Source organism: Oncorhynchus tshawytscha, unplaced genomic scaffold (genome assembly GCF_018296145.1).
Source record: "Oncorhynchus tshawytscha isolate Ot180627B unplaced genomic scaffold, Otsh_v2.0 Un_contig_3229_pilon_pilon, whole genome shotgun sequence".
In the NCBI taxonomy this organism is placed as follows: Eukaryota; Metazoa; Chordata; class Actinopteri; order Salmoniformes; family Salmonidae; genus Oncorhynchus; species Oncorhynchus tshawytscha.
In genome coordinates, this window is record NW_024609615.1 from 46,470 (window position 1) to 74,027 (window position 27,558).

General features: G+C 46.9%; 1 protein-coding gene across 19 annotated transcripts in view; it reads right to left on the reverse strand.

Moving 5' to 3' along the window:
• xpot (exportin, tRNA (nuclear export receptor for tRNAs)) overlaps positions 1 to 27,558 on the reverse strand; it is a 49,646-nt gene that overhangs the window by 6,765 nt on the left and 15,323 nt on the right. For 15 of the 19 annotated variants that reach the window (XM_042316298.1, XM_042316300.1, XM_042316296.1 and 12 more), the window contains exons 3-19: positions 27,145 to 27,227; positions 26,313 to 26,369; positions 25,336 to 25,405; positions 24,717 to 24,935; positions 23,736 to 23,920; positions 19,270 to 19,438; positions 18,156 to 18,392; positions 16,498 to 16,578; positions 15,070 to 15,108; positions 14,614 to 14,676; positions 13,947 to 14,071; positions 13,689 to 13,833; positions 13,020 to 13,139; positions 9,298 to 9,392; positions 7,393 to 7,462; positions 2,822 to 3,060; positions 366 to 711 (exon numbers count right to left, since the gene is read on the reverse strand). In XM_042316298.1, the coding sequence (XP_042172232.1) occupies positions 366 to 711; positions 2,822 to 3,060; positions 7,393 to 7,462; positions 9,298 to 9,392; positions 13,020 to 13,139; positions 13,689 to 13,833; positions 13,947 to 14,071; positions 14,614 to 14,676; positions 15,070 to 15,108; positions 16,498 to 16,578; positions 18,156 to 18,392; positions 19,270 to 19,438; positions 23,736 to 23,920; positions 24,717 to 24,935; positions 25,336 to 25,405; positions 26,313 to 26,369; positions 27,145 to 27,227 (2,343 nt within the window). Of the gene's footprint in view, positions 1 to 365; positions 712 to 2,821; positions 3,061 to 7,392; positions 7,463 to 9,297; positions 9,393 to 13,019; positions 13,140 to 13,688; positions 13,834 to 13,946; positions 14,072 to 14,613; positions 14,677 to 15,069; positions 15,109 to 16,497; positions 16,579 to 18,155; positions 18,393 to 19,269; positions 19,439 to 23,735; positions 23,921 to 24,277; positions 24,435 to 24,716; positions 24,936 to 25,335; positions 25,406 to 26,312; positions 26,370 to 27,144; positions 27,228 to 27,558 lie in introns of those variants that run through there. The other 4 variants (XM_042316303.1, XM_042316304.1, XM_042316305.1 and 1 more) reach the window with 4 other exon arrangements.

Below are 27,558 nucleotides of genomic sequence, written 5' to 3' on the forward strand. Positions count from 1 at the left end.
ACAGAGACACCTGGTCCTGGAGAGGAGAGGCAGAGACACCTGGTCCTGGAGAGAGAGAGACAGAGACACCTGAACCTGCTGCAGGAACAGAGACACCTGGTCCTGGGAATGGGGACATTGACTAGACACCTGGTCCTGGAGACCCTAAACCACCTGGTCCAGGGAATGGGGACATTATTTTCGCTAACCCTAAACCTTTTAGCTGGCCTGTTAGCAGTCAGTCCTCTACCATAGATATTTGGTAAGGGCCGGTTTCCTGGACAGATGAATCTTAGTCGTGGACTAAAACCCTTCCTATGGAGATCCTACCTTAGTCCAGGAAACCAGCCCCATGTCCTCTAACTGTGTAGCAGGTCCCTGGTTACCTTGAACTTAGCGGTGATCTGACTGATGAGGGGTATGAACTCCTGCAGGTCCCTGGTTACCTTGAACTTAGCGGTGATCTGACTGATGAGGGGTATGAACTCCTGCAGGTCCTTGGCCTCGCAGTCCTTCAGCATGTGTTCCGATGCCGCAGGGACGAAGGGCAGGACCTCTTCCTCGAGACAGATGATCATGCGGTGGAGGAAGGAGCGGACAGCGCTACGCAGAGACCCCCTTTGGACAGGACAGCTCAGTGCAGGCAGGAAGGTCTGCAGACAGTCTCTGTAGACTTCAGTACATCCACACTGCTTCACTGTCTGCTTGTTGCTGAACGCCTTACTGGTACGACTAGAGGGGGGGGGGAGAGAGACGGAGGGAGGGGAGAGAGAGAGAGGGGGAGAGAGAGAGAGAGAGGGGGGGGAGAGAGAGAGGGAGAGAGAGGGGAGAGAGGAGAGAGAAAGAGGGAGAGAGGAGGGGAGGGGAGGGGGAGAGAGAGGGGGAGGGAGGAGAGAGAGAGAGAGAGAGAGAGAGAGAGAGAGAGAGAGAGGGAGGGAGAGAGAGAGCGAGAGAGAGAGAGAGAGGGAGGAGAGAGAGAGAGAGAGAGAGAGAGAGAGAGAGATAAAGAGGGAGAGAGGGAGGGAGAGGGGGAAGGAGAGGGAGGGAGGGATGTAGTATTCTTAGCAGGAACAGAACTTGTAAACCCAGAGAGAAGAGTGCTGAGTGATTAGTGGTTTTTGAGGTTCGGTTTCAGGTCTATAAATAACTAGTCAATGTTTTATGCATTATGTGGGTTGAATGCTGTAACAGAATGAAATAAATGGCCATTACTGCTCATCACTTATTAACCATTTATTCACATGACTTTAAGACACACGACATGACCAGGCATTATCTCTGAAGACTACATGACCAGACATTATCTCTGGAGACTACATGACCAGGCATTATCTCTGGAGACTACATGACCAGGCATTATCTCTGGAGACTACATGACCAGGCATTATCTCTGAAGACTACATGACCAGGCATTATCTCTGGAGACTACATGACCAGGCATTATCTCTGAAGACTACATGACCAGACATTATCTCTGGAGACTACATGACCAGACATTATCTCTGAAGACTACATGACCAGACATTATCTCTGAAGACTACATGACCAGACATTATCTCTGGAGACTACATGACCAGACATTATCTCTGAAGACTACATGACCAGACATTATCTCTGAAGACATGACCAGACATTACTGGAGACTACATGACCAGGCATTATCATTATCTCTGAAGACTACATGACCAGGCATTATCTCTGGAGACTACATGACCAGGCATTATCTCTGAAGACTACATGACCAGACATTATCTCTGAAGACTACATGACCAGGCATTATCTCTGAAGACATTATCTCTGAAGACTACATGACCAGACATTATCTCTCTACATGACCAGAAGACTACATGACCAGGCATTACTGAAGACTACATGACCAGACATTATCTCTGAAGACTACTGTACATGACCAGACATTATCTCTGAAGACTACTGTACATGACCAGACATTATCTCTGGAGACTACATGACCAGACATTATCTCTGACATGACATTATCTCTGAAGACTACTGTACATGACCAGACATTATCTCTGAAGACTACTGTACATGACCAGACATTATCTCTGAAGACTACTGTACATGACCAGACATTATCTCTGAAGACTACTGTACATGACCAGACATTATCTCTGAAGACTACTGTACATGACCAGACATTATCTCTGGAGACTACATGACCAGACATTATCTCTGAAGACTACTGTACATGACCAGACATTATCTCTGAAGACTACTGTACATGACCAGACATTATCTCTGAAGACTACTGTACATGACCAGACATTATCTCTGAAGACTACTGTACATGACCAGACATTATCTCTGAAGACTACTGTACATGACCAGACATTATCTCTGAAGACTACTGTACATGACCAGACATTATCTCTGAAGACTACTGTACATGACCAAAAGTATGTGGACACCTGGTCTTCCAACAACTCAGTGTTGGTATATCAGGGTTAGTGTTGGTATATCAGGGTTAGTGTTGGTATATCAGGGTTAGTGTTGGTATATCAGGGTTAGTGTTGGTATATCAGGGTTAGTGTTGGTATATCAGGGTTAGTGTTGGTATATCAGGGTTAGTGTTGGTATATCAGGGTTAGTGTTGGTATATCAGGGTTAGTGTTGGTATATCAGGGTTAGTGTTGGTATATCAGGGTTAGTGTTGGTATATCAGTGTTGGTATATCAGGGTTAGTGTTGGTATATCAGTGTTGGTATATCAGGGTTAGTGTTGGTATATCAGTGTTGGTTATCAGGGAGTTGGTATATCAGGGTGGTAGTGTTGGTATATCAGGGTTAGTGTTGGTATATCAGGTTAGAGTTTGGATATTTACCTAGCGAAGCCAACAGCGTGACTCAGACAGTCGGCCAGCGCAGCCTGCCTCTCCTCCTCCCTCTCAGAGGCCAGTTTGGCCAGCAGCAGACGGAAGGCGTCGGTCAACGGGGTCAGCAGGGATCTCATCAGAGCCTGCTTCCTCTCGGCGGGACTCTCTCCGTGGACGATCAACACCCCCGCCGTCTCAAATATAAACAGCTGGTCATCGCTGGTCAGCAGCGCAGGGAAACCGTTCTCCTGAGGCACATATGGGGAGGGGAATGAAGGTCAGTACAGGGGAGGGTAATGTATGGAGGGAATGAAGGTCAGGACAGAGGGAGGGTAATTTATGGAGGGGAATGAAGGTCAGGACAGAGGGAGGGGAATGAAGGTCAGTACAGAGGAGGGTAATGTATGGAGGGGAATGAAGGTCAGTACAGAGGGAGGGTAATGTATGGAGGGGAATGAAGGTCAGTACAGAGGGAGGGTAATGTTGCTAACCTTTACGATAGCAAATTTCAATTTACAAAAAAAAAAAAAATGACGTTTTCGTCTTTTGAGCTTCTAGTCATGAAATCTATGCAGCCTACTCAATCACTTTTCATAGCTACTGTTTACAGGCCTCCTGGGCCATATACAGCGTTCCTCACTGAGTTCCCTGAATTCCTATCGGACCTTGTAGTCATAGCAGATAATATTCTAATCTTTGGTGACTTTAATATTCACATGGAAAAGTCCACAGACCCACTCCAAAAGGCTTTCGGAGCCATCATCGACTCAGTGGGTTTTGTCATGTCTCTGGACATGTCTCTGGACCCACTCACTGTCACAGTCATACGCTGGACCTAGTTTTGTCCCATGGAATAAATGTTGTGGATCTTAATGTTTTTCCTCATAATCCTGGACTATCGGACCACCATTTTATTACGTTTGCAATTGCAACAAATAATCTGCTCAGACCCCAACCAAGGAACATCAAAAGTCGGGCTATAAAACAAAGATTCTTTGATGTCCTTCCAGACTCCCTCTGTCTACCCAAGGACGCCAGAGGACAAAAATCAGTTAACCACCTAACTGAGGAACTCAATTTAACCTTGCGCAATACCGTCGATGCAGTTGCACCCCTAAAAACTAAAAACATTTCTCATAAGAAACTAGCTCCCGGTACACAGAAAATACCCGAGCTCTGAAGCAAGCTTCCAGAAAATTGGAACGGAAATGGCGCCACACCAAACTGGAAGTCTTCCGACTAGCTTGGAAAGACAGTACCGGGCAGTATCGAAGAGCCCTTACTGCTGCTCGATCATCCTATTTTTCAAACTTAATTGAGGAAAATAAGAACAATCCGAAATGTATTTTTGATACTGTCGCAAAGCTAACTAAAAAGCAGCATTCCCCAAGAGAGGATGACTTTCACTTCAGCAGTGATAAATTCATGAACTTCTTTGAGGAAAAGATTATGATTATTAGAAAGCAAATTATGGACTCCTCTTTAAATCTGCGTATTCCTTCAAAGCTCAGTTGTCCTGAGTCTGCACAACTCTCCCAGGACCTAGGATCAAGAGAGACGCTCAAGTGTTTTAGACATATATCTCTTGACACAATGATGAAAATAATCATGGCCTCGAAACCTTCAAGCTGCATACTGGACCCTATTCCAACTAAACTACTGAAAGAGCTGCTTCCTGTGCTTGGCCCTTCTATGTTGAACATAATAAGCGTCTCTCTATCCACCGGATGTGTACCAAACTCACTAAAAGTGGCAGTAATAAAGCCTCTCTTGAAAAAGCCAAACTATCGGCCTATAACGAATCTCCCATTCCTCTCAAAATTTTTAGAGAAAGCTGTTGCGCAGCAACTCACTGCCTTCCTGAAGACAAACAATGTATATACGAAATGCTTCAGTCTGGTTTTAGACCCCATCATAGCACTGAGACGGCACTTGTGAAGGTGGTAAATGACATTTTAATGGCATCGGACCGAGGCTCTGCATCTGTCCTCATGCTCCTAGACCTTAGTGCTGCTTTTGATACCATCGATCACCGCATTCTTTTGGAGAGATTGGAAACCCAAATTGGTCTACACGGACAAGTTCTGGCCTGGTTTAGATCTTATCTGTCGGAAAGATATCAGTTTGTCTCTGTGAATGGTTTGTCCTCTGACAAATCAACTGTAAATTTCGGTGTTCCTCAAGGTTCCGTTTTGGGACCACTATTGTTTTCACGATATATTTTACCTCTTGGGGATGTTATTCGAAAACATAATGTTAACTTTCACTGCTATGCGGATGACACACAGCTGTACATTTCAATGAAACATGGTGAAGCCCTAAAATTGCCCTCGCTAGAAGCATGTGTTTCAGACATAAGGAAGTGGATGGCTGCAAACTTTCTACTTTTAAACTTGGACAAAACAGAGATGCTTGTTCTAGGTCCCAAGAAACAAAGAGATCTTCTGTTGAATCTGACAATTAATCTTAATGGTTGTACAGTCGTCTCAAATAAAACTGTGAAGGGCCTCGGCGTTACTCTGGACCCTGATCTCTCTTTTGAAGAACATATCAAGACCATTTCAAGGACAGCTTTTTTCCATCTACATAACATTGCAAAAATCAGAAACTTTCTGTCCAAAAATGATGCAGAAAAATTAATCCATGCTTTTGTCACTTCTAGGTTAGACTACTGCAATGCTCTACTTTCCGGCTACCCGGATAAAGCACTAAATAAACTTCAGTTGGTGCTAAATACGGCTGCTAGAATCCTGACTAGAACCAAAAAATGTGATCATATTACTCCAGTGCTAGCTCTCTACACTGGCTTCCTGTCAAAGCAAGGGCTGATTTCAAGGTTTTACTGCTAACCTACAAAGCATTACATGGGCTTGCTCCTACCTATCTCTCTGATTTGGTCCTGCCGTACATACCTACACGTACGCTACGGTCACAAGACGCAGGCCTCCTAATTGTCCCTAGAATTTCTAAGCAAACAGCTGGAGGCAGGGCTTTCTCCTATAGAGCTTCATTTTTATGGAACGGTCTGCCTACCCATGTCAGAGACGCAAACTCGGTCTCAACCTTTAAGTCTTTACTGAAGACTCATCTCTTCAGTGGGTCATATGATTGAGTGTAGTCTGGCCCAGGAGTGGGAAGGTGAACGGAAAGGCTCTGGAGCAACGAACCGCCCTTGCTGTCTCTGCCTGGCCGGTTCCCCTCTTTCCACTGGGATTCTCTGCCTCTAACCCTATTACAGGGGCTGAGTCACTGGCTTACTGGGGCTCTCTCATGTCGTCCCTGGAAGGGGTGCGTCACCTGAGTGGGTTGATTCACTGATGTGGTCATCCTGTCTGGGTTGGCGCCCCCTTGGGTTGTGCCGTGGCGGAGATCTTTGTGGGCTATACTCAGCCTTGTCTCAGGATGGTAAGTTGGTGGTTGAAGATATCCCTCTAGTGGTGTGGGGGCTGTGCTTTGGCAAAGTGGGTGCGGTTATATCCTTCCTGTTTGGCCCTGTCCGGGGGTGTCCTCGGATGGGGCCACAGTGTCTCCTGACCCCTCCTGTCTCAGCCTCCAGTATTTATGCTGCAGTAGTTTATGTGTCAGGGGGCTAGGGTTAGTTTGTTATATCTGGAGTACCTTTCCTGTCCTATTCGGTGTCCTGTGTGAATCTAAGTGTGTTCTCTAATTCTCTCTTTCTCTCTCAGAGGACCTGAGCCCTAGGACCATGCCCCAGGACTACCTGACATGATGACTCCTTGCTGTCCCCAGTCCACCTGGCCGTGCTGCTGCTCCAGTTTCAACTGACCTGGGCCCTGGGACCATGCCCCGGGACTGCCTGACATGATGATTCCTTGCTGTCCCCAGTCCACCTGACCGTGCTGCTGCTCCAGTTTCAACTGTTCTGCCTTATTATTATATGACCATGCTGGTCATTTTATGAACATTTGAACATCTTGGCCATGAGGACTGGCCACCCCACATAGTCTGGTTTCTTCCTAGGTTTTGGCCTTTCTAGGGAGTTTTTCCTAGCCACCGTGCTTCTACACCTGCATTGCTTGCTGTTTGGGGTTTTAGGCTGGGTTTCTGTACAGCACTTTGAGATATCAGCTGATGTACGAAGGGCTATATAAATACATTTGATTTGATTTAATGTATGGAGGGGAATGAAGGTCAGTACAGGGGGAGGGTAGAGGGTAATGTGAAGAGGATAATGTATGAGGGGAGAGGTAACTTACAGGAGGAGCTCCAGCAGGTCTGTAGAGGGTAATGTGTAGAGGGTAATGTGTAGAGGGTAATGTATAGAGGTGACTTACAGGAGGTGCTAGCTCAGCAGGTCTGTAGAGGGTAATCTGTAGAGGGTAATGTATAGAGGTGACTTACAGGAGGTGCTAGCTCCAGCAGGTCTGTAGAGGGTAATGTGTAGAGGGTAATGTATAGAGGTGACTTACAGGAGGTGCTAGCTCCAGCAGGTCTGTAGAGGGTAATGTGTAGAGGGTAATGTATAGAGGTGACTTACAGGAGGTGCTAGCTCCAGCAGGTCTGTAGAGGGTAATGTGTAGAGGGTAATGTGTAGAGGGTAATGTGTAGAGGTAACTTACAGGAGGTGCTAGCTCCAGCAGGTCCTGTATCCTGGACAGGATGTCTTCAATGAAGGAGTTCATGTGTTTACTGGCAACAGAGTAAACAACAGAGGACAGGGTTGGGGTCAAACACAAAGAACCTTTGAGAACTATTACTGTAAACAGAGGACAGGGTTGGGGTCAAACACAAAGAACCTTCTAGAACTATTACTGTAAACAGAGGACAGGGTTGGGGTCAAACACAAAGAACCTTCTAGAACTATTACTGTAAACAGAGGACAGGGTTGGGGTCAAACACAAAGAACCTTCTAGAACTATTACTGTAAACAGAGGACAGGGTTGGGGTCAAACACAAAGAACCTTCTAGAACTATTACTGTAAACAGAGGACAGGGTTGGGGTCAAACACAAAGAACCTTCTAGAACTATTACTGTAAACAGAGGACAGGGTTGGGGTCAATCACAAAGAACCTTCTAGAACTATTACTGTAAACAGAGGACAGGGTTGGGGTCAAACACAAAGAACCTTCTAGAACTATTACTGTAAACAGAGGACAGGGTTGGGGTCAAACACAAAGAACCTTCTAGAACTATTACTGTAAACAGAGGACAGGGTTGGGGTCAAACACAAAGAACCTTCTAGAACTATTACTGTAAACAGAGGACAGGGTTGGGGTCAAACACAAAGAACCTTCTAGAACTATTACTGTAAACAGAGGACAGGGTTGGGGTCAAACACAAAGAACCTTCTAGAACTATTACTGTAAACAGAGGACAGGGTTGGGGTCAAACACAAAGAACCTTATAGAACTATTACTGTAAACAGAGGACAGGGTTGGGGTCAATCACAAAGAACCTTCTAGAACTATTACTGTAAACAGAGGACAAGGTTGGGGTCAAACAAAGAACCTTCTAGAACTATTACTGTAAACAGAGGACAGGGTTGAGGTCAATCACAAAGAACCTTCTAGAACTATTACTGTAAACAGAGGACAGGGTTGGGGTCAAACACAAAGAACCTTCTAGAACTATTACTGTAAACAGAGGACAGGGTTGGGGTCAAACACAAAGAACCTTCTAGAACTATTACTGTAAACAGAGGACAGGGTTGGGGTCAATCACAAAGAACCTTCTAGAACTATTACTGTAAACAGAGGACAGGGTTGGGGTCAAACACAAAGAACCTTCTAGAACTATTACTGTAAACAGAGGACAGGGTTGGGGTCAAACACAAAGAACCTTCTAGAACTATTACTGTAAACAGAGGACAGGGTTAGGGTCAATCACAAAGAACCTTCTAGAACTATATAATATATAATGACATGTCCTGCTTTCTGGTGATCTGGTGTTGACTAACAGGACAAGGTACAACCAGTCTGCTGATAATACTGGTCCTGTGACCCAATAGGTACCCTGTTATATAGTAGTGTACTATATAGTTAATAGGGCTCTGGTCTAAAGTAGTGTACTATATAGGGAATAGGGCCCTGGTCTATAGTAGTGTACTATATAGGGAATAGGGCTCTGGTCTAAAGTAGTGCACTATATAGGGAATAGGGCCCTGGTCTATAGTAGTGTACTATATAGGGAATAGGGCTCTGGTCTAAAGTAGTGTACTATATAGGGAATAGGGTCTGGTCTAAAGTAGTGTACTATATAGGGAATAGGGCCTTCTAGGTCTATAGAATAGTGTACTGGTCTATAGTAGGAATAGGGTCTGGTCTATAGTAACACTATATAGGGAATAGGGCCTGGTCTAAAGTATATAGGGAATACTATAGTAGTGGGAATAGGGCTCTGGTCTATAGTAGTGTACTATATAGGGAATAGGGCCCTGGTCTGTAGTAGTGCACTATATAGGGAATAGGGGCCCATTGGGAACACCAAGGTAATGCGTGCTTAGTGACGGTGCAGATGGACTTACTGCAGTGTCTTGACGAACCGTGAGAAGAGGTAGGCCACTCTGCTACGGACCTTAGGACTGCTGTGTCTCAGACCCCGATGGTCCAGAAAGGACATCTACAGGGACACAGAAACACACTGATACAAAACCTCCCCTTTAACCAGGGGTCCACTGTCCCTCTCCTCAACACTGATACAAAACCTCCCCTTTATCCAGGGGTCCACTGTCCCTCAACACTGATACAAAACCTCCCCTTTATCCAGGGGTCCACTGTCCCTCTCCTCAACACTGATACAAAACCTCCCCTTTATCCAGGGGTCCACTGTCCCTCTCCTCTCCTCAACACTGATACAAAACCTCCCCTTTAACCAGGGGTCCACTGTCCCTCTCAACACTGATACAAAACCTCCCCTTTATCCAGGGGTCCACTGTCCCTCTCCTCAACACTGATACAAAACCTCCCCTTTAACCAGGGGTCCACTGTCCCTCTCCTCAACACTGATACAAAACCTCCCCTTTAACCAGGGGTCCACTGTCCCACTCCTCAACACTGATACAAAACCTCCCCTTTATCCAGGGGTCCACTGTCCCTCAACACTGATACAAAACCTCCCCTTTAACCAGGGGTCCACTGTCCCTCTCATCAACACTGATACAAAACCTCCCCTTTTATCCAGGGGTCCACTCAACACTGATACAAAACCTCCCCTTTAACCAGGGGTCCACTGTCCCTCTCCTCTCCTCAACACTGATACAAAACCTCCCCTTTAACCAGGGGTCCACTGTCCCTCTCCTCAACACTGATACAAACCCTCCCCTTTAAACAGGGGTCCACTGTCCCTTTCCTCTCCTCAACACTGATACAAAACCTCCCCTTTATCCAGGGGTCCACTGTCCCTCAACACTGATACAAAACCTCCCCTTTATCCAGGGGTCCACTGTCCCTCTCCTCAACACTGATACAAAACCTCCCCTTTATCCAGGGGTCCACTGTCCCTCTCCTCTCCTCTGATACAAAACCTCCCCTTTATCCAGGGGTCCACTGTCCCTCTCCTATCAACACTGATACAAAACCTCCCCTTTAACCAGGGGTCCACTGTCCCTCTCATCAACACTGATACAACACCTCCCCTTTAACCAGGGGTCCACTCTCCCTCTCCTCAACACTGATACAACACCTCCCCTTTAACCAGGGGTCCACTCTCCCTCTCCTCAACACTGATACAAAACCTCCCCTTTATCCAGGGGTCCGCTGTCCCTCTCCTCAACACTGATACAAAACCTCCCCTTTAACCAGGGGTTCGCTGTCCCTCTACTCAACACTGATACAAAACCTCCCCTTTATCCAGGGGTCCACTGTCCCTCTCATCAACACTGATACAAAACCTCCCCTTTAACCAGGGGTCCACTGTCCCTCTCCTCAACACTGATACAAAACCTCCCCTTTAACCAGGGGTCCACTGTCCCACTCCTCAACACTGATACAAAACCTCCCCTTTAACCAGGGGTCCACTGTCCCACTCCTCAACACTGATACAAAACCTCCCCTTTATCCAGGGGTCCACTGTCCCACTCCTCAACACTGATACAAAACCTCCCCTTTATCCAGGGGTCCACTGTCCCTCAACACTGATACAAAACCTCCCCTTTATCCAGGGGTCCACTGTCCCTCTCATCAACACTGATACAAAACCTCCCCTTTATCCAGGGGTCCACTGTCCCTCTCCTCAACACTGATACAAAACCTCCCCTTTAACCAGGGGTCCACTGTCCCCTCCTCTCAACACTGATACAAAACCTCCCCTTTATCCAGGGGTCCACTGTCCCTCTCCTCCACACTGATACAAAACCTCCCCTTTAACCAGGGGTCCACTGTCCCTCCCTCTCCTCAACACTGATACAAAACCTCCCCTTTAACCAGGGGTCCACTGTCCCTCTCCTCTCAACACTGATACAAAACCTCCCCTTTATCCAGGGGTCCACTGTCCCTCTACTCAACACTGATACAAAACCTCCCCTTTAACCAGGGGTCCACTGTCCCTCTCCTCAACACTGATACAAAACCTCCCCTTTAACCAGGGGTCCACTGTCCCTCTCCTCAACACTGATACAAAACCTCCCCTTTAACCAGGGGTCCACTGTCCCTCTCATCAACACTGATACAAAACCTCCCCTTTATCCAGGGGTCCACTGTCCCTCTCCTCACTCCACACTGATACAAAACCTCCCCTTTAACCAGGGGTCCACTGTCCCTCTCCTCAACACTGTGAAGACACGATGTTAAAAGGTAGAGTTCATTGATTCAGCGACTGCGCTAGGACAGACAGTCTAGTACTGCAGAACTAACTGAGCTAGGACAGACAGTCTAGTACTGCAGAACTAACTGAGCTAGGACAGACAGTCTAGTACTGTGGTAACCACTGAGACCAGGAGACCAGCTGAGGAGACAGGCTGGCAGAACTAACTGAGCTAGGACAGACAGTCTAGTACTGCAGAACTAACTGAGCTAGGACAGACAGTCTAGTACTGCAGAACTAACTGAGCTAGGACAGACAGTCTAGTACTGCAGAACTAACTGAGCTAGGACAGACAGTCTAGTACTGCAGAACTAACCAGGACAGACAGTCTAGTACTGCAGAACTAACTGAGCTAGGACAGACAGTCTAGTACTGCAGAACTAACTGAGCTAGGACAGACAGTCTAGTACTGCAGAACTAACTGAGCTAGGACAGACAGTCTAGTACTGCAGAACTAACTGAGCTAGGACAGACAGTCTAGTACTGCAGAACTAACTGAGCTAGGCAGACAGTCTAGTACTGCAGAACTAACTGAGCTAGGGCAGACAGTCTAGTACTGCAGAACTAACTGAGCTAGGGCAGACAGTCTAGTACTGCAGAACTAACTGAGCTAGGCAGACAGTCTAGTACTGCAGAACTAACTGAGCAGGGCAGACAGTCTAGTACTGCAGAACTAACTGAGCTAGGACAGACAGTCTAGTACTGCAGAACTAACTGAGCTAGGACAGACAGTCTAGTACTGCAGAACTAACGAGCTAGGACAGACAGTCTAGTACTGCAGAACTAACTGAGCTAGGACAGACAGTCTAGTACTGCAGAACTAACTGAGCTAGGACAGACAGTCTAGTACTGCAGAACTAACTGAGCTAGGACAGACAGTCTAGTACTGCAGAACTAACTGAGCTAGGACAGACAGTCTAGTACTGCAGAACTAACCGAGCTAGGACAGACAGTCTAGTACTGCAGAACTAACCGAGCTAGGACAGACAGTCTAGTACTGCAGAACTAACCGAGCTAGGACAGACAGTCTAGTACTGCAGAACTAACCGAGCTAGGACAGACAGTCTAGTACTGCAGAACTAACCGAGCTAGGACAGACAGTCTAGTACTGCAGAACTAACCGAGCTAGGACAGACAGTCTAGTAGTCTGCAGAACTAACTGAGCTAGGACAGACAGTCTAGTACTGCAGAACTAACTGAGCTAGGACAGACAGTCTAGTACTGCAGAACTAACTGAGCTAGGACAGACAGTCTAGTACTGCAGAACTAACCGAGCTAGGACAGACAGTCTAGTACTGCAGAACTAACCGAGCTAGGACAGACAGTCTAGTACTGCAGAACTAACCAGGACAGACAGTCTAGTACTGCAGAACTAACTGAGCTAGGACAGACAGTCTAGTACTGCAGAACTAACCAGGACAGACAGTCTAGTACTGCAGAACTAACCAGGACATTAGGAATGTGCTGCGGCTCAACCAGGAAGAACTTGTCGTAACGAACCACCGTCTCGAAGAACTCCAGCGACACAGACGTGTGTTGGTAACCACTGAGACCAGAGGAGACCAGCTGAGGAGACAGGGAGAACACAGGATATGATGTCAGACATTAGAAACAACAGACTGTGTGTTGGTAACCACTGAGACCAGAGGAGACCAGCTGAGGAGACAGGGAGAACACAGGATATGATGTCAGACATTAGAAACAACAGACTGTGTGTTGGTAACCACTGAGACCAGAGGAGACCAGCTGAGGAGACAGGGAGAACACAGGATATGATGTCAGACATTAGAAACAACAGACTGTGTGTTGGTAACCACTGAGACCAGAGGAGACCAGCTGAGGAGACGGGGAGAACACAGGATATGATGTCAGACATTAGAAACAACAGACTGTGTGTTGGTAACCACTGAGACCAGAGGAGACCAGCTGAGGAGACAGGGAGAACACAGGATATGATGTCAGACATTAGAAACAACAGACTGTGTGTTGGTAACCACTGAGACCAGAGGAGACCAGCTGAGGAGACGGGGAGAACACAGGATATGATGTCAGACATCAGGATCAGGGGTTGTCAGTGGACTGGACCCTGGGTCGTCTTGGCTGTGTGTAACTCACCGTTCTCATCATATCCTGCAGGGCGGAGGTCTTGGCCGTGTCACCAGAGAAGTGAGCCCCGTGAGACGCAGGCAGAGCCTCTCCTAGCATGTACAGCAGCCTGATGGCCACCTCCACCTCCATGAAGGACGCCGTCTGCCACCGCCTGAGACACACAATCAGGATCAATACACGCTTCTTCACAACAGGCGTTTAAAACAAGGGACAAAGTTAGGAAATACGGTGGACATCGGGGAACAAAACAAGATGGAGTCTTACTGTATGGTGTTGTTGAAGACTCTGCCTACAGCTTCCAGGAGCAGGTCAGGAGACACCTGAGCCAGGCGATCCAACAGCATCTTCAACTGTTTCCTGTACTCTACAAACATCGCTTCATCCTCCCCCTGAGACAGAGAGAAGGAGAGAGAGAAGAGAGAGAGAGAGAGAGAGAGAGAGAGAGAGAGAGAGAGAGAGAGAGAGAGAGAGAGAGAGAGAGAGAGAGAGAGAGAGAGAGAGAGAGAGAGAGAGAGAGAGAGAGAGAGAGAGAGAGAGAGAGAGAGAGAGAGAGAGAGAGAGAGAGAGAGAGAGAGAGAGAGAGAGAGAGAGAGAGAGAGAGAGAGAGAGAGAGAGAGAGAGAGAGAGAGAGAGAGAGGAGAGAGAAGGAGAGAGAGAGAGAGAGAGAGAAGGAGAGAAGAGAGAGAGGAGAGAGAGAAGGAGAGAGAGAGGAGAGAGAGAGAGAGGAGAGAGAGAAGGAGACGGAGAGACAGAGAGAGAGAGAAGGAGAGACAGAGAGAGAGAGAAGGAGAGACAGAGAGAGAGAGAAGGAGAGACAGAGAGGGGAGAGAGAGAGAGGGGGGAAGAGATGGACAGAGGAAGATGGAGACAGTGAGTAATGAAAATGCTGTTCAACTCCCCCCACAATTTAAAACTCACTCAGAGTTTTTACCTCGTTGTCAAAGTTGTACTCTTCATCATAAGTTAGTTTCTTCATGACGGCCAACATGATGTCCTGGTGAGACAGAGTCAACATACTGGATACAGTGAGGGAAAAACGTATTTGATCCCCTGCTGATTTTCTATGTTTGCCAACTGACAAAGAAATGATCAGTCTGTAATTTTAATGGTTTATTTGAACAGGGAGAGACAGAATAACAAACAACAAATAACGCATGTCAAAAATATTATAAATTGATTTGCATTTTATTTCCATACTGGATATATCTGCTCACAAGATGACAGATGGACAGACTCTAGAAAAGGTTTTAAAATCTAGTGGCTGGTTTCCCCAGACACAGAGTAATTATATTCCTGGAATACAATAAAATAAACATCTTTTTAGTCCAGAACTAGGACTCATCTGTGTCTGGGAAACCAGCCCAAAGAGTTCCTGATGAAATCGCACCTCAACGTGAGTCTTCTGTTGGTCTGTCAGCAGCGGAAACTAGAGGAGAGAGACAACAGAATGTTCTCATTATGACACAACAGAATGTTCTCATTATGACACAACAGAATGCTCTCATTATGACACAACAGAATGCTCTCATTATGACACAACAGAATGTTCTCATTATGACACAACAGAATGTTCTCATTATGACACAACAGAATGTTCTCATTATGACACAACAGAATGTTCTCATTATGACACAACAGAATGTTCTCATTATGACACAACAGAATGTTCTCATTATGACACAACAGAATGTTCTCATTATGACACAACAGAATGTTCTCATTATGACACAACAGAATGTTCTCATTATGACACAACAGAATGTTCTCATTATGACACACGCCAGAATGCTCTCGACACGCCAGAATGAATGCTCTCATTATGAGACACGCCAGAATCTCATTATGAGACACGCCAGAATGTTCTCATTATGACACGCCAGAATGTTCTCATTATGACACAACAGAATGCTCTCATTATGACACACGCCAGAATGCTCTCATTATGAGACACGCCAGAATGCTCTCATTATGAGACACGCCAGAATGCTCTCATTATGAGACACGCCAGAATGCTCTCAATGCCAGAATGCTCTCATTATGAGACACGCCAGAATGCTCTCATTATGAGACACGCCAGAATGCTCTCATTATGAGACACGCCAGAATGTTCTCATTATGAGACACGCCAGAAATCATTATGAGACACGCCAGAATGCTCTCATTATGAGACACGCCAGAATGCTCTCATTATGAGACACGCCAGAATGTTCTCATTATCTCATTATGAGACACGCCAGAATGCTCTCATTATGAGACACGCCAGAATGCTCTCATTATGAGCCAGAATGCTCTCATTATGAGACACGCCAGAATGCTCTCATTATGAGACACGCCAGAATGTTCTCATTATGAGACACGCCAGAATGCTCTCATTATGAGACACGCCAGAATGCTCTCATTATGAGACACGCCAGAATGCTCTCATTATGAGACACGCCAGAATGCTCTCATTATGAGACACGCCAGAATGCTCTCATTATGAGACACGCCAGAATGCTCTCATTATGAGACACGCCAGAATGTTCTCATTATGAGAGACAACCACAGGCCTTTTAATACAACGCAGTGGGCTATTCCAGACAGCAGGATGATGATAAACACACACCTCTAAATGTTCTGCATCATTTGGAAAGTTAACCTTGAATGTGTTGTTGGTTTGTAAAGTCAATTATACCACGGCCATTTCCAAGTCTATATTTGTTGTAAATGTAGAATAATTCAGACAGTTAATCAGCTAATCCATTGCTGTCTCTTCCTGGAACAGGGGGGGTAATGCTAATGATTGGGGTCAGTTAGTGTGGACAGTTTTCTCCACCTTGTCTGAGTCCCAGTACTCTTCAATGGCCTCCTGTCCTCCTCTCCCTACCTGAGGCATGTGACTCTGCCACTCGGACCCCTTGAGGAAGATTAAGCAGATGAACACAAGTTTACGTCACGTCACCATGCCAACCGGACCCTATTGAGGACGCTGTCACATGACAGTGGTCTGAGGGGCTACTCCACACCCGTTCTAGAGATTATATTTCTATGGTTACCATCCTGTCTGGTAAAGATACATCTAGAGTGTCTCCCTCTCCTGTCTAGTAAAGATACATCTAGAGTGTAGAGTGTCTCCTCCTGTCTAGTAAAGATACATCTAGAGTGACTCCCTCTCCTGTCTGGTAAAGATACATCTAGTGTCTCCCTCTCCTGTCTGGTAAAGATACATCTAGAGTGTCTCCCTCTCCTGTCTGGTAAAGATACATCTAGTGTCTCCCTCTCCTGTCTAGTAAAGATACATCTAGAGTGTCTCCCTCTCCTGTCTAGTAAAGATACATCTAGAGTGTCTCCCTCTCCTGTCTAGTAAAGATACATCTAGAGTGTCTCCCTCTCCTGTCTGGTAAAGATACATCTAGAGTGTAGAGTGTCTCCCTGTCCTGTCTGGTAAAGATACATCTAGAGTGTAGAGTGTCTCCCTGTCCTGTCTGGTAAAGATACATCTAGAGTGACTCCCTCTCCTGTCTGGTAAAGAGTCATCTAGAGTGACTCCCTCTCCTGTCTGGTAAAGATACATCTAGAGTGACTCCCTCTCCTGTCTGGTAAAGATACATCTAGAGTGTCTCCCTCTCCTGTCTGGTAAAGATACATCTAGAGTGTCTCCCTCTCCTGTCTGGTAAAGATACATCTAGAGTGTCTCCCTCTCCTGTCTGGTAAAGATACATCTAGAGTGTCTCCCTCTCCCTTCATAGTGCACTACATTTGACCAGAGGCCTGGATGGAATAAGGTGCCATAGAGAATAGGGAGCCATATTCCCATAGGCCTCTGGTCAGATGTAGTGCACATAGAGAATAGGGAGCCATATTCCCATAGGCCTCTGGTCAGATGTAGTGCACATAGAGAATAGGGAGCCATATTCCCATAGGCCTCTGGTCAGATGTAGTGTACTTAGAGAATAGGGAGCCATATTCCCATAGGCCTCTGGTCAGATGTAGTGTACTTAGAGAATAGGGAGCCATATTCCCATAGGCCTCTGGTCAGATGTAGTGTACTTAGAGAATAGGGAGCCATATTCCCATAGACCTCTGGTCAGATGTAGTGCACATAGAGAATAGGGAGCCATATCCCCATAGACCTCTGGTCAGATGTAGTGCACATAGAGAATAGGGAGCCATATTCCCATAGGCCTCTGGTCAGATGTAGTGTACTTAGAGAATAGGGAGCCATATTCCCATAGGCCTCTGGTCAGGGCCATAGACCTCTGGTCAGATGTAGTGCCATAGAGAAGGCCTCTGGTCAGATGTAGTGCACATATTCCCATAGACCTCTGGTCAGATGTAGTGCACATAGAGAATAGGGAGCCATATTCCCATAGGCCTCTGGTCAGATGTAGTGCACATAGAGAATAGGGAGCCATATTCCCATAGACCTCTGGTCAGATGTAGTGCACATAGAGAATAGGGAGCCATATTCCCAACTAGCAGGGTGTATCTCACCTGTTTGAGTACGTTCAGGTAGTCGTAGCAGAAGCCTACGATGTTGGCTGAGATGTCATCGTCGTCGTGGACCAGCAGCTGGAGGAGCAGAGGAACCTTGGTCTCGAGGGCACGCAGCGCCTCGGCGGCTGCCTTCACGTCGCCCCCCTTGGCCAGTTTGGTCCAGCTCAGTACCAGAGACTGGCCCATCCCGTTCACCAGTCTGGAGAACTTAGCCAGGAAGTCCACATCCTCCTCCTGATGGAGCCAAGACAGGAAACCTGGAGGGGGGGGCTTTTCAGGTATAAACAGGAAACAGTTTCACATCCATTCAGGAAGTAGAGGTGAGGAGGAAGAGGAAATGGAGCCTTTGGCCTTTTGTTGGACTGTGGGAAATGGAGTAGCGATTGTGTGTGTGTGTGTGTGTGTGTTATGTGTGTGTGTGTGTTATGTGTGTGTTGTGTGTGTGTGTTATGTGGTGTGTGTGTGTTATGTGTGTGTGTTATGTGTGTGTGTGTGTGTTATGTGTGTGTATGTATGTGTGTGTGTGTGTTATGTGTGTGTGTGTGTGTGTGTTATGTGTGTGTGTGTGTTATGTGTGTGGTGTGTGTGTGTGTTATGTGGTGTGTGTGTTATGTGTGTGTGTGTTATGTGGTGTGTGTGTGTGTGTGTGTGTGTGTGTTATGTGTGTGTGTGTTATGTGTGTGTGTGTGTTATGTGTGTGTGTGTGTGTGTGTGTGTGTGTTATGTGTGTGTGTGTTATGTGTGTGTGTATGTGTATGTGTTGTGTTATGGTGTGTACATATGTATGTATGTGTATGTGTGTGTGTGTGTGTTATGTGTGTGTGTTATGTGTGTGTGTGTATGTATGTGTGTGGTGTGTGTGTGTGTTATGTGTGTGTCTGTTATGTGGTGTGTGTGTTGTGTGTGTGTGTGTTATGTGTGTGTCTGTTATGTGTGTGTGTGTGTGTATGTGTTGTGTATGTGTGTGTATATATGTATGTATGTGTTATGTGTGTGTCTGTTATGTGGTGTGTGTGTTGTGTGTGTGTGTGTTATGTGGTTTGTGTGTGTGTGTGTTATGTGGTGTGTGTGTGTATGTGTTGTGTTATGGTGTCTGTGTGTGTCCACCTACCTGGTCCACGTTGAAGAAGCCAGCCGACTGCAGGACCTGACAGAGGGACTCGACCAGCTTGGTCTTGTCTGTCGGGTCCATTCCTTTATTGACAATCTCAAACAGACAGTCACACGCCTCCTCTCTCAGGTCCTCCACAGACATCTGACTCAGCAGCAGGTTCACAAACCTGGAGGGACAGGAACACACTGGTTAAACACTGGTCCAGGACCAGTCATCTGATCTAGTCTCTGGTTCATAAACCTGGAGGGAGAGAAACAGACTGGTTAAACACTGGTCCAGGACCAGTCATCTGATCTAGTGTCTGGTTCATAAACCTGGAGGGAGAGGAACACACTGGTTAAACACTGGTCCAGGACCAGTCATCTGATCGAGGGTCTGGTTCATAAACCTGGAGGGAGAGGAACACACTGGTTAAACACTGGTCCAGGACCATTCATCTGATCTAGTGTCTGGTTCATAAACCTGGAGGGAGAGGAACACACTGGTTAAACACTGGTCCAGGACCAGTCATCTGCTCTAGTGTCTGGTTCATAAACCTGGAGGGAGAGGAACACACTGGTTAAACACTGGTCCAGGACCAGTCATCTGATCTAGTGTCTGGTTCATAAACCTGGAGGGAGAGGAACACACTGGTTAAACACTGGTCCAGGACCAGTCATCTGATCTAGTGTCTGGTTCATAAACCTGGAGGGAGAGGAACACACTGGTTAAACACTGGTCCAGGACCAGTCATCTGATCTAGTCTCTGGTTCATAAACCTGGAGGGAGAGGGACAGACTGGTCCAGGACCAGTCATCTGATCTAGTGTCTGGTTCATAAACCTGGAGGGAGAGGAACACACTGGTTAAACACTGGTCCAGGACCAGTCATCTGATCTAGTGTCTGGTTCATAAACCTGGAGGGAGAGGAACACACTGGTTAAACACTGGTCCAGGACCAGTCATCTGATCTAGTGTCTGGTTCATAAACCTGGAGGGAGAGGAACACACTGGTTAAACACTGGTCCAGGACCAGTCATCTGCTCTAGTGTCTGGTTCATAAACCTGGAGGGAGAGGAACACACTGGTTAAACACTGGTCCAGGACCAGTCATCTGATCTAGTGTCTGGTTCATAAACCTGGAGTCTGGTTCATAAACCTGGAGAGGACAGACTGGTCCAGGACCAGTCATCTGATCTAGTGTCTGGTTCATAAACCTGGAGGGGAGAGGAACACACTGGTGGTCCAGGACCAACACTGGTGGAGGGAGAGGAACACACTGGTTAAACACTGGTCCAGGACCAGTCATCTGATCTAGTGTCTGGTTCATAAACCTGGAGGGAGAGGAACAGACTGGTCCAGGACCAGTCATCTGATCGAGGGTCTGGTTCATAAACCTGGAGGGAGAGGAACAGACTGGTCCAGGACCAGTCATCTGATCGAGGGTCTGGTTCATAAACCTGGAGGGAGAGGAACACACTGGTTAAACACTGGTCCAGGACCAGTCATCTGATCTAGTGTCTGGTTCATAAACCTGGAGGGAGAGGAACACACTGGTTAAACACTGGTCCAGGACCAGTCATCTGATCTAGTCTCTGGTTCATAAACCTGGAGGGAGAGGAACACACTGGTTAAACACTGGTCCAGGACCAGTCATCTGATCTAGTCTCTGGTTCATAAACCTGGAGGGAGAGGAACAGACTGGTCCAGGACCAGTCATCTGATCTAGTGTCTGGTTCATAAACCTGGAGGGAGAGGAACACACTGGTTAAACACTGGTCCAGGACCAGTCATCTAGTGTCTGGTTCATAAACCTGGAGGGAGTCCAGGAACACACTGGTTTAAACACTGGTCCAGGACCAGTCATCTGATCTAGTCTCTGGTTCATAAACCTGGAGGGAGAGGAACAGACTGGTCCAGGACCAGTCATCTGATCTAGTGTCTGGTTCATAAACCTGGAGGGAGAGGAACACACTGGTTAAACACTGGTCCAGGACCAGTCATCTGATCTAGTCTCTGGTTCATAAACCTGGAGGGAGAGGAACAGACTGGTCCAGGACCAGTCATCTGATCTAGTGTCTGGTTCATAAACCTGGAGGGAGAGGAACACACTGGTTAAACACTGGTCCAGGACCAGTCATCTGATCTAGTGTCTGGTTCATAAACCTGGAGGGAGAGGAACAGACTGGTCCAGGACCAGTCATCTGATCGAGGGTCTGGTTCATAAACCTGGAGGGAGAGGAACACACTGGTTAAACACTGGTCCAGGACCAGTCATCTGATCTAGTGTCTGGTTCATAAACCTGGAGGGAGAGGAACACACTGGTTAAACACTGGTCCAGGACCAGTCATCTGATCTAGTGTCTGGTTCATAAACCTGGAGGGAGAGGAACACACTGGTTAAACACTGGTCCAGGACCAGTCATCTGATCTAGTGTCTGGTTCATAAACCTGGACTGGTCCAGGAGAGAACACAGGTCTGGTTAAACACTGGTCCAGGACCAGTCATCTGATCTAGTCTCTGGTTCATAAACCTGGAGGGAGAGAAACAGACTGGTTAAACACTGGTCCAGGACCAGTCATCTGATCGAGGGTCTGGTTCATAAACCTGGAGGGAGAGGAACACACTGGTTAAACACTGGTCCAGGACCAGTCATCTGATCGAGGGTCTGGTTCATAAACCTGGAGGGAGAGGAACAGACTGGTCCAGGACCAGTCATCTGATCTAGTGTCTGGTTCATAAACCTGGAGGGAGAGGAACACAGGTTAAACACTGGTCCAGGACCAGTCATCTGATCTAGTGTCTGGTTCATAAACCTGGAGGGAGAGGAACACACTGGTTAAACACTGGTCCAGGACCAGTCATCTGATCTAGTGTCTGGTTCATAAACCTGGAGGGAGAGGAACACACTGGTTAAACACTGGTCCAGGACCAGTCATCTGATCGCAAAATTTCTAGACAACCCGTTTTCGCTTTGTCATTATGGGGGTATTGTGATGTCACTATGGGGGTATTGTGATGTCACTATGGGGGTATTGTGATGTCACTATGGGGGTATTGTGATGTCACTATGGGGGTATTGTGATGTCACTATGGGGTATTGTGATGTCACTATGGGGTATTGTGATGTCACTATGGGGTATTGTGATGTCACTATGGGGTATTGTGATGTCACTATGGGGTATTGTGTGTAGATTGATGAGGAAAAAAATAATTAAAATTGGTTACTAGATATTATCTAGCGTGTCCTGCGTTGCATATAATCTGACTGAGCATACAAGCATACAAGTATCTAAGTATCTGACTGAGCGGTAGTAGGCAGAAGGAGGCGCGTAAACATTCATTCAAACAGCACTTTCGTGCGTTTTGCCAGCAGCTCTTCGTTGTGCGTCAAGCATTGCGCTGTTTATGACTTCGAACCTATCAACTCCCGAGATGAGGCTGGTGTAACCAGAGTGAAATGGCTAGCTAGCGTTTCAAACGTCCTCGCTCTGAGCCTTCTAGTAGTTGTTCCCCTTGCTCTGCATGGGTAATGCTGCTTCGATGGTGGCTGTTGTCGTTGTGTTGCTGGTTCGAGCCCAGGGAGGAGCGAGGAGAGGGGCGGAAGCTATACTGTTACACTGGCAAGACTAAAGTGCCTACAAGACATCCAATAATCAAAGGTTAATGAAATACAAATGGTATAGAGGGAAATAGTCCTACAATTCCTATAATAACTACAACCTAAAACTTCTTACCTGGGAATATTGAAGACTCATGTTGAAAGGAACCACCAGCTTTCATATGTTCTCATGTTCTGAGCAAGGAACTGAAACGTTAGCTTTCTTACATGACACATATTGCACTTTTACTTTCTTCTCCAACACTTTGTTTTTACATTATTTAAACCAAATTGAACATGTTTCATTATTTACTTGAGGCTAAATTGATTTTATTGATGTATTATATTAAGTTAAAATAAGTGTTCATTCAGTATTGTTGTAATTGTCATTATTACAAATACATTAACATAAAATATATATTTTTATATAAAATATAAAAATGGGCCGATTAATCGGTTTCGGTTTTTTTGATCCTCCAATAATCGGTATCGGCGTTGGAAAATCCTAATCGGTCGACCTCTAGAATATACCCATGTTCCCCCATATATCTTAATGTAATTACATGAAAATAACTGGCAGATTATTACTCAAAAGGCGAAATCCATTAACACCAAGATAATGGAGTTCATTCCCCTTGACAATCAATAGTTCTCTGTCGTGGGTGATGTTGGCTTTCGCGGACTGGTCGAGCACCGGTACACACTACCAAGTGTGATATTTTTCAGATGTTGCCTTAGAGAATGAAACGACTGACCACACAGACATACACTGACCACACAGACAGCCACTGACCACACACTGACCACAGACACTGACCACAGAGACAGCCACTGACCACACAGACAGCCACTGACCACACAGACTGACCACAGACGGACGTACCTGTCGTTGGCGATGAGGTTGAGGTCTATCCAGGAGACGTATGCCCCCACTACCTCCAGACATTGACAGGTGATCTCAGGGTGAGACTGCTGATAGGCCCCGAGGATCTGGTACCAGGACTCAACCAGGCTGGGGATGACCTGCTCCCTCATACCATCCTTTATTAATGTGTTCCTACGAACCTCCTAGAGAGAAGAGAGGAGGGAGGGGAGAGAGAGAGGAGGGGAGAGAGGAGGGAGGGGAGAGAGAGAGGGAGAGAGTTGAGGGGAGAGAGAGAGAAGAGAGGAGGGAGGGGAGAGAGAGAGAAGAGTTAGAGACTGGGGATGCTCCCTCATACCATCCTTTATTAATGTGTTCCTACGAACCTCCTAGAGAGAAGAGAAGGAGAGAAAAAGAGAGAGAGAAGAGAAGGAGAGAAAAAGAGAGAGAAGAGAAGGAGAGAAAAAGAGAGGAGAGAAGGAGAGAAAAAGAGAGAGAAGAGAAGGAGAGAAAAAGAGAGAGAAGAGAGAGAGAAAAAGAGGACACCCTCAGTGTCCTCTTACCTCAGGGGAGAGCAGGATGTCTCTGTCCACCACCTCAGTGTCCTCTTACCTCAGGGTAGTGCAGGATGTCTCTGTCCACCACCTCAGTGTCCTCTTACCTCAGGGGAGTGCAGGATGTCTCTGTCCACCACCTCAGTGTCCTCTTACCTCAGGGGAGTGCAGGATGTCTCTGTCCACCACCTCAGTGTCCTCTTACCTCAGGGTAGTGCAGGATGTCTCTGTCCACCACCTGTGTCCTCTTACCTCAGGGGAGAGCAGGATGTCTCTGTCCACCACCTCAGCGTCCTCTTACCTCAGGGTAGTGCAGGATGTCTCTGTCCACCACCTCAGTGTCCTCTTACCTCAGGGGAGTGCAGGATGTCTCTGTCCACCACCTCAGCGTCCTCTTACCTCAGGGTAGTGCAGGATGTCTCTGTCTACCACCTCAGTGTCCTCTTACCTCAGGGGAGTGCAGGATGTCTCTGTCCACCACCTCAGCGTCGATAGCCATCAGTGTTCTGAGGTAGACGTCGACCCCATGTGGGTTCAGGCCCACTAGAGACAGCAGGTCGAAGAAGAACTTGGGCCAGTGGGTCAGGTACTCCATCACGAAGGTCAGAGCAAACACCTGGGCTGCCTTGTTACGGATGAACGGCTTCTCTGGTTGGGAGTTCATTAACTGGAGAGGAGGAGGAAGGGGGAGGAAGAGGAGGAGGAGGAAGGGGGAAGAAGAGGAGGAGGGGAGGAGGAAGAAGAGAAGGAAGAAGATGAAGAGGAGGAGGGGAGGATTGTCGGGATAGCAGAGAAGGAGAATATTATATTGAAATTAATTTTCTAATACAATTTTTCAATTCAGGTGTGGAAAAGTCAACTTCATGACTGTATAAAAACGTGTAACTAACGACAGCTCAAGTAACAAATAGAGTTGTTGATGAAATGTGTAACTAACAACAGCTCAAGTAACAAATAGAGTTGTTGATGAAATGTGTAACTAACGACAGCTCAAGTAACAAATAGAGTTGTTGATGAAATGTGCTGCGTTGTTGTGACAGGTTGACTAAGTGACAGAGAAGCCCCACCTGACCCTGCAGCCACTTCATCAGGGTTTCTCTGATCAGCTGTTGCTGGGCAGGACTGAGCCCTCCATGTCTGGGACAAAACACAACACAAAGTCACTTTCTGTTCAGGACTAGTTCTTAGAGGAATGCTGCTGACAGAGACACATGTACATGGTTTTCAGTCAGATGTTAGTAAGACACGTGACAGTACTTTAATGCCCTACTGTGAAAGCATGAGAAAAGGTGACAGTACTTTAATGCCCTACTGTGAAAGCATGAGAAAAGGTGACAGTACTGTAATGCCCTACTGTGAAAGCATGGGAAAAGGTGACAGTACTTTAATGCCCTACTGTGAAAGCATGAGAAAAGGTGACAGTACTTTAATGCCCTACTGTGAAAGCATGGGAAAAGGTGACAGTACTTTAATGCCCTACTGTGAAAGCATGAGAAAAGGTGACAGTACTTTAATGCCCTACTGTGAAAGCATGAGAAAAGGTGACAGTACTTTAATGCCCTACTGTGAAAGCATGAGAAAAGGTGACAGTACTTTAATGCCCTACTGTGAAAGCATGGGAAAAGGTGACAGTACTTTAATGCCCTACTGTGAAAGCATGAGAAAAGGTGACAGCATTAGCTGTTATCTGGAGTCAATGGGATTGGAGGAACAGTCAACCTATTATCACAGACTTCCTAATTCATCATCTATCAGACTAGTGGCAGGATGACAGCTGACAGAGGCACTTCCTCTCCCCCCCTCCTCCTCCACCCTCTCTCCACCTCCTCCACCTCTCCTCCCCTCTGTTCCTGGAGTCAATGGGATTGGAGGAACCTCCTCCATTCCTCTCCTTCCCCCTCCTCCTCCCCCCTCTCTCCACCTCTCCTTCCCCCCTCCTCCTCCACCCCTCCTCCTCCACCTCTCCTCCACCCTCTCTCCACCTCCTCCACCTCTCCTTCTCCCCCCTCCACCCTCTCTCCACCTCTCCTTCCCCTCCTCTCACCTGTACTTGATCTGGTGCTCCAGGACTTGGAAACAGAAGAACTTCACATGGTCGTCACTGAGAGAGGGATTAATAAAGATATTACAATTCAACACAGGGTCGTCACTGAGAGAGGGATTAATAAAGTTATTACAATACAACACAGGGTCGTCACAGAGAGAGGGATTAATAAAGATATTACAATACAACACAGGGTCGTCACTGAGAGAGGGATTAATAAAGATATTACAATACAACACAGGGCCGTCACTGAGGGATTAATAAAGATACTACAATACAATATATGGTCTGGGAGACCAGAGTCCAGAGAAGGAGCAACAGGGAGACCAGAGAAGGACTAACAGGGAGACCAGAGTAGGACCAACAGGGAGACCAGAGTAGGACCAACAGGGAGACCAGAGTAGGACTAACAGGGAGACCAGAGTAGGACCAACAGGGAGACCAGAGAAGGACCAACAGGGAGACCAGAGTAGGACTAACAGGGAGACCAGAGTAGGACCAACAGGGAGACCAGAGTAGTAGGACCAACAGGGGAGACCAGTAGGACCAACAGAGTAGGACCAACAGGGAGACCAGAGTAGGACCAACAGGGAGACCAGAGTAGGACCAACAGGGAGACCAGAGTAGGACCAACAGGGAGACCAGAGTAGGACCAACAGGGAGACCAGAGTAGGACTAACAGGGAGACCAGAGTAGGACCAACAGGGAGACCAGAGTAGGACCAACAGGGAGACCAAGCAGTAGAACAGGTTGGAATCTGAAACCTCCCAGGTGTGACTAGAAGGATACTGTACCGTCTCTAATCAGAATCATACCAACTAATGGGTCTCACCTGTAAATGCCTTTAGCCAGGGCCTCTGCACACACCTCCCAGGCATCCTGGGACTCCTTCAACTGCTCAAAATACACCATCGCCTGAGGAGGAGAACCAGAAGCAGAGAGAGAGAGAACCAGAAGCAGAGAGAGAGAACCAGAAGCAGAGAGAGAACCAGAAGCAGAGAGAAACAGAAGCAGAGAGAGAGAAACAGAAGCAGAGAGAGAACCAGAAGCAGAGAGAGAGAACCAGAAGCAGAGAGAAACAGAAGCAGAGAGAGAGAAACAGAAGCAGAGAGAGAACCAGAAGCAGAGAGAGAAACAGAAGCAGAGAGAGAGAAACAGAAGCAGAGAGAGAAACAGAAGCAGAGAGAGAGAACCAGAAGCAGAGAGAGAGAACCAGAAGCAGAGAGAGAGAACCAGAAGCAGAGAG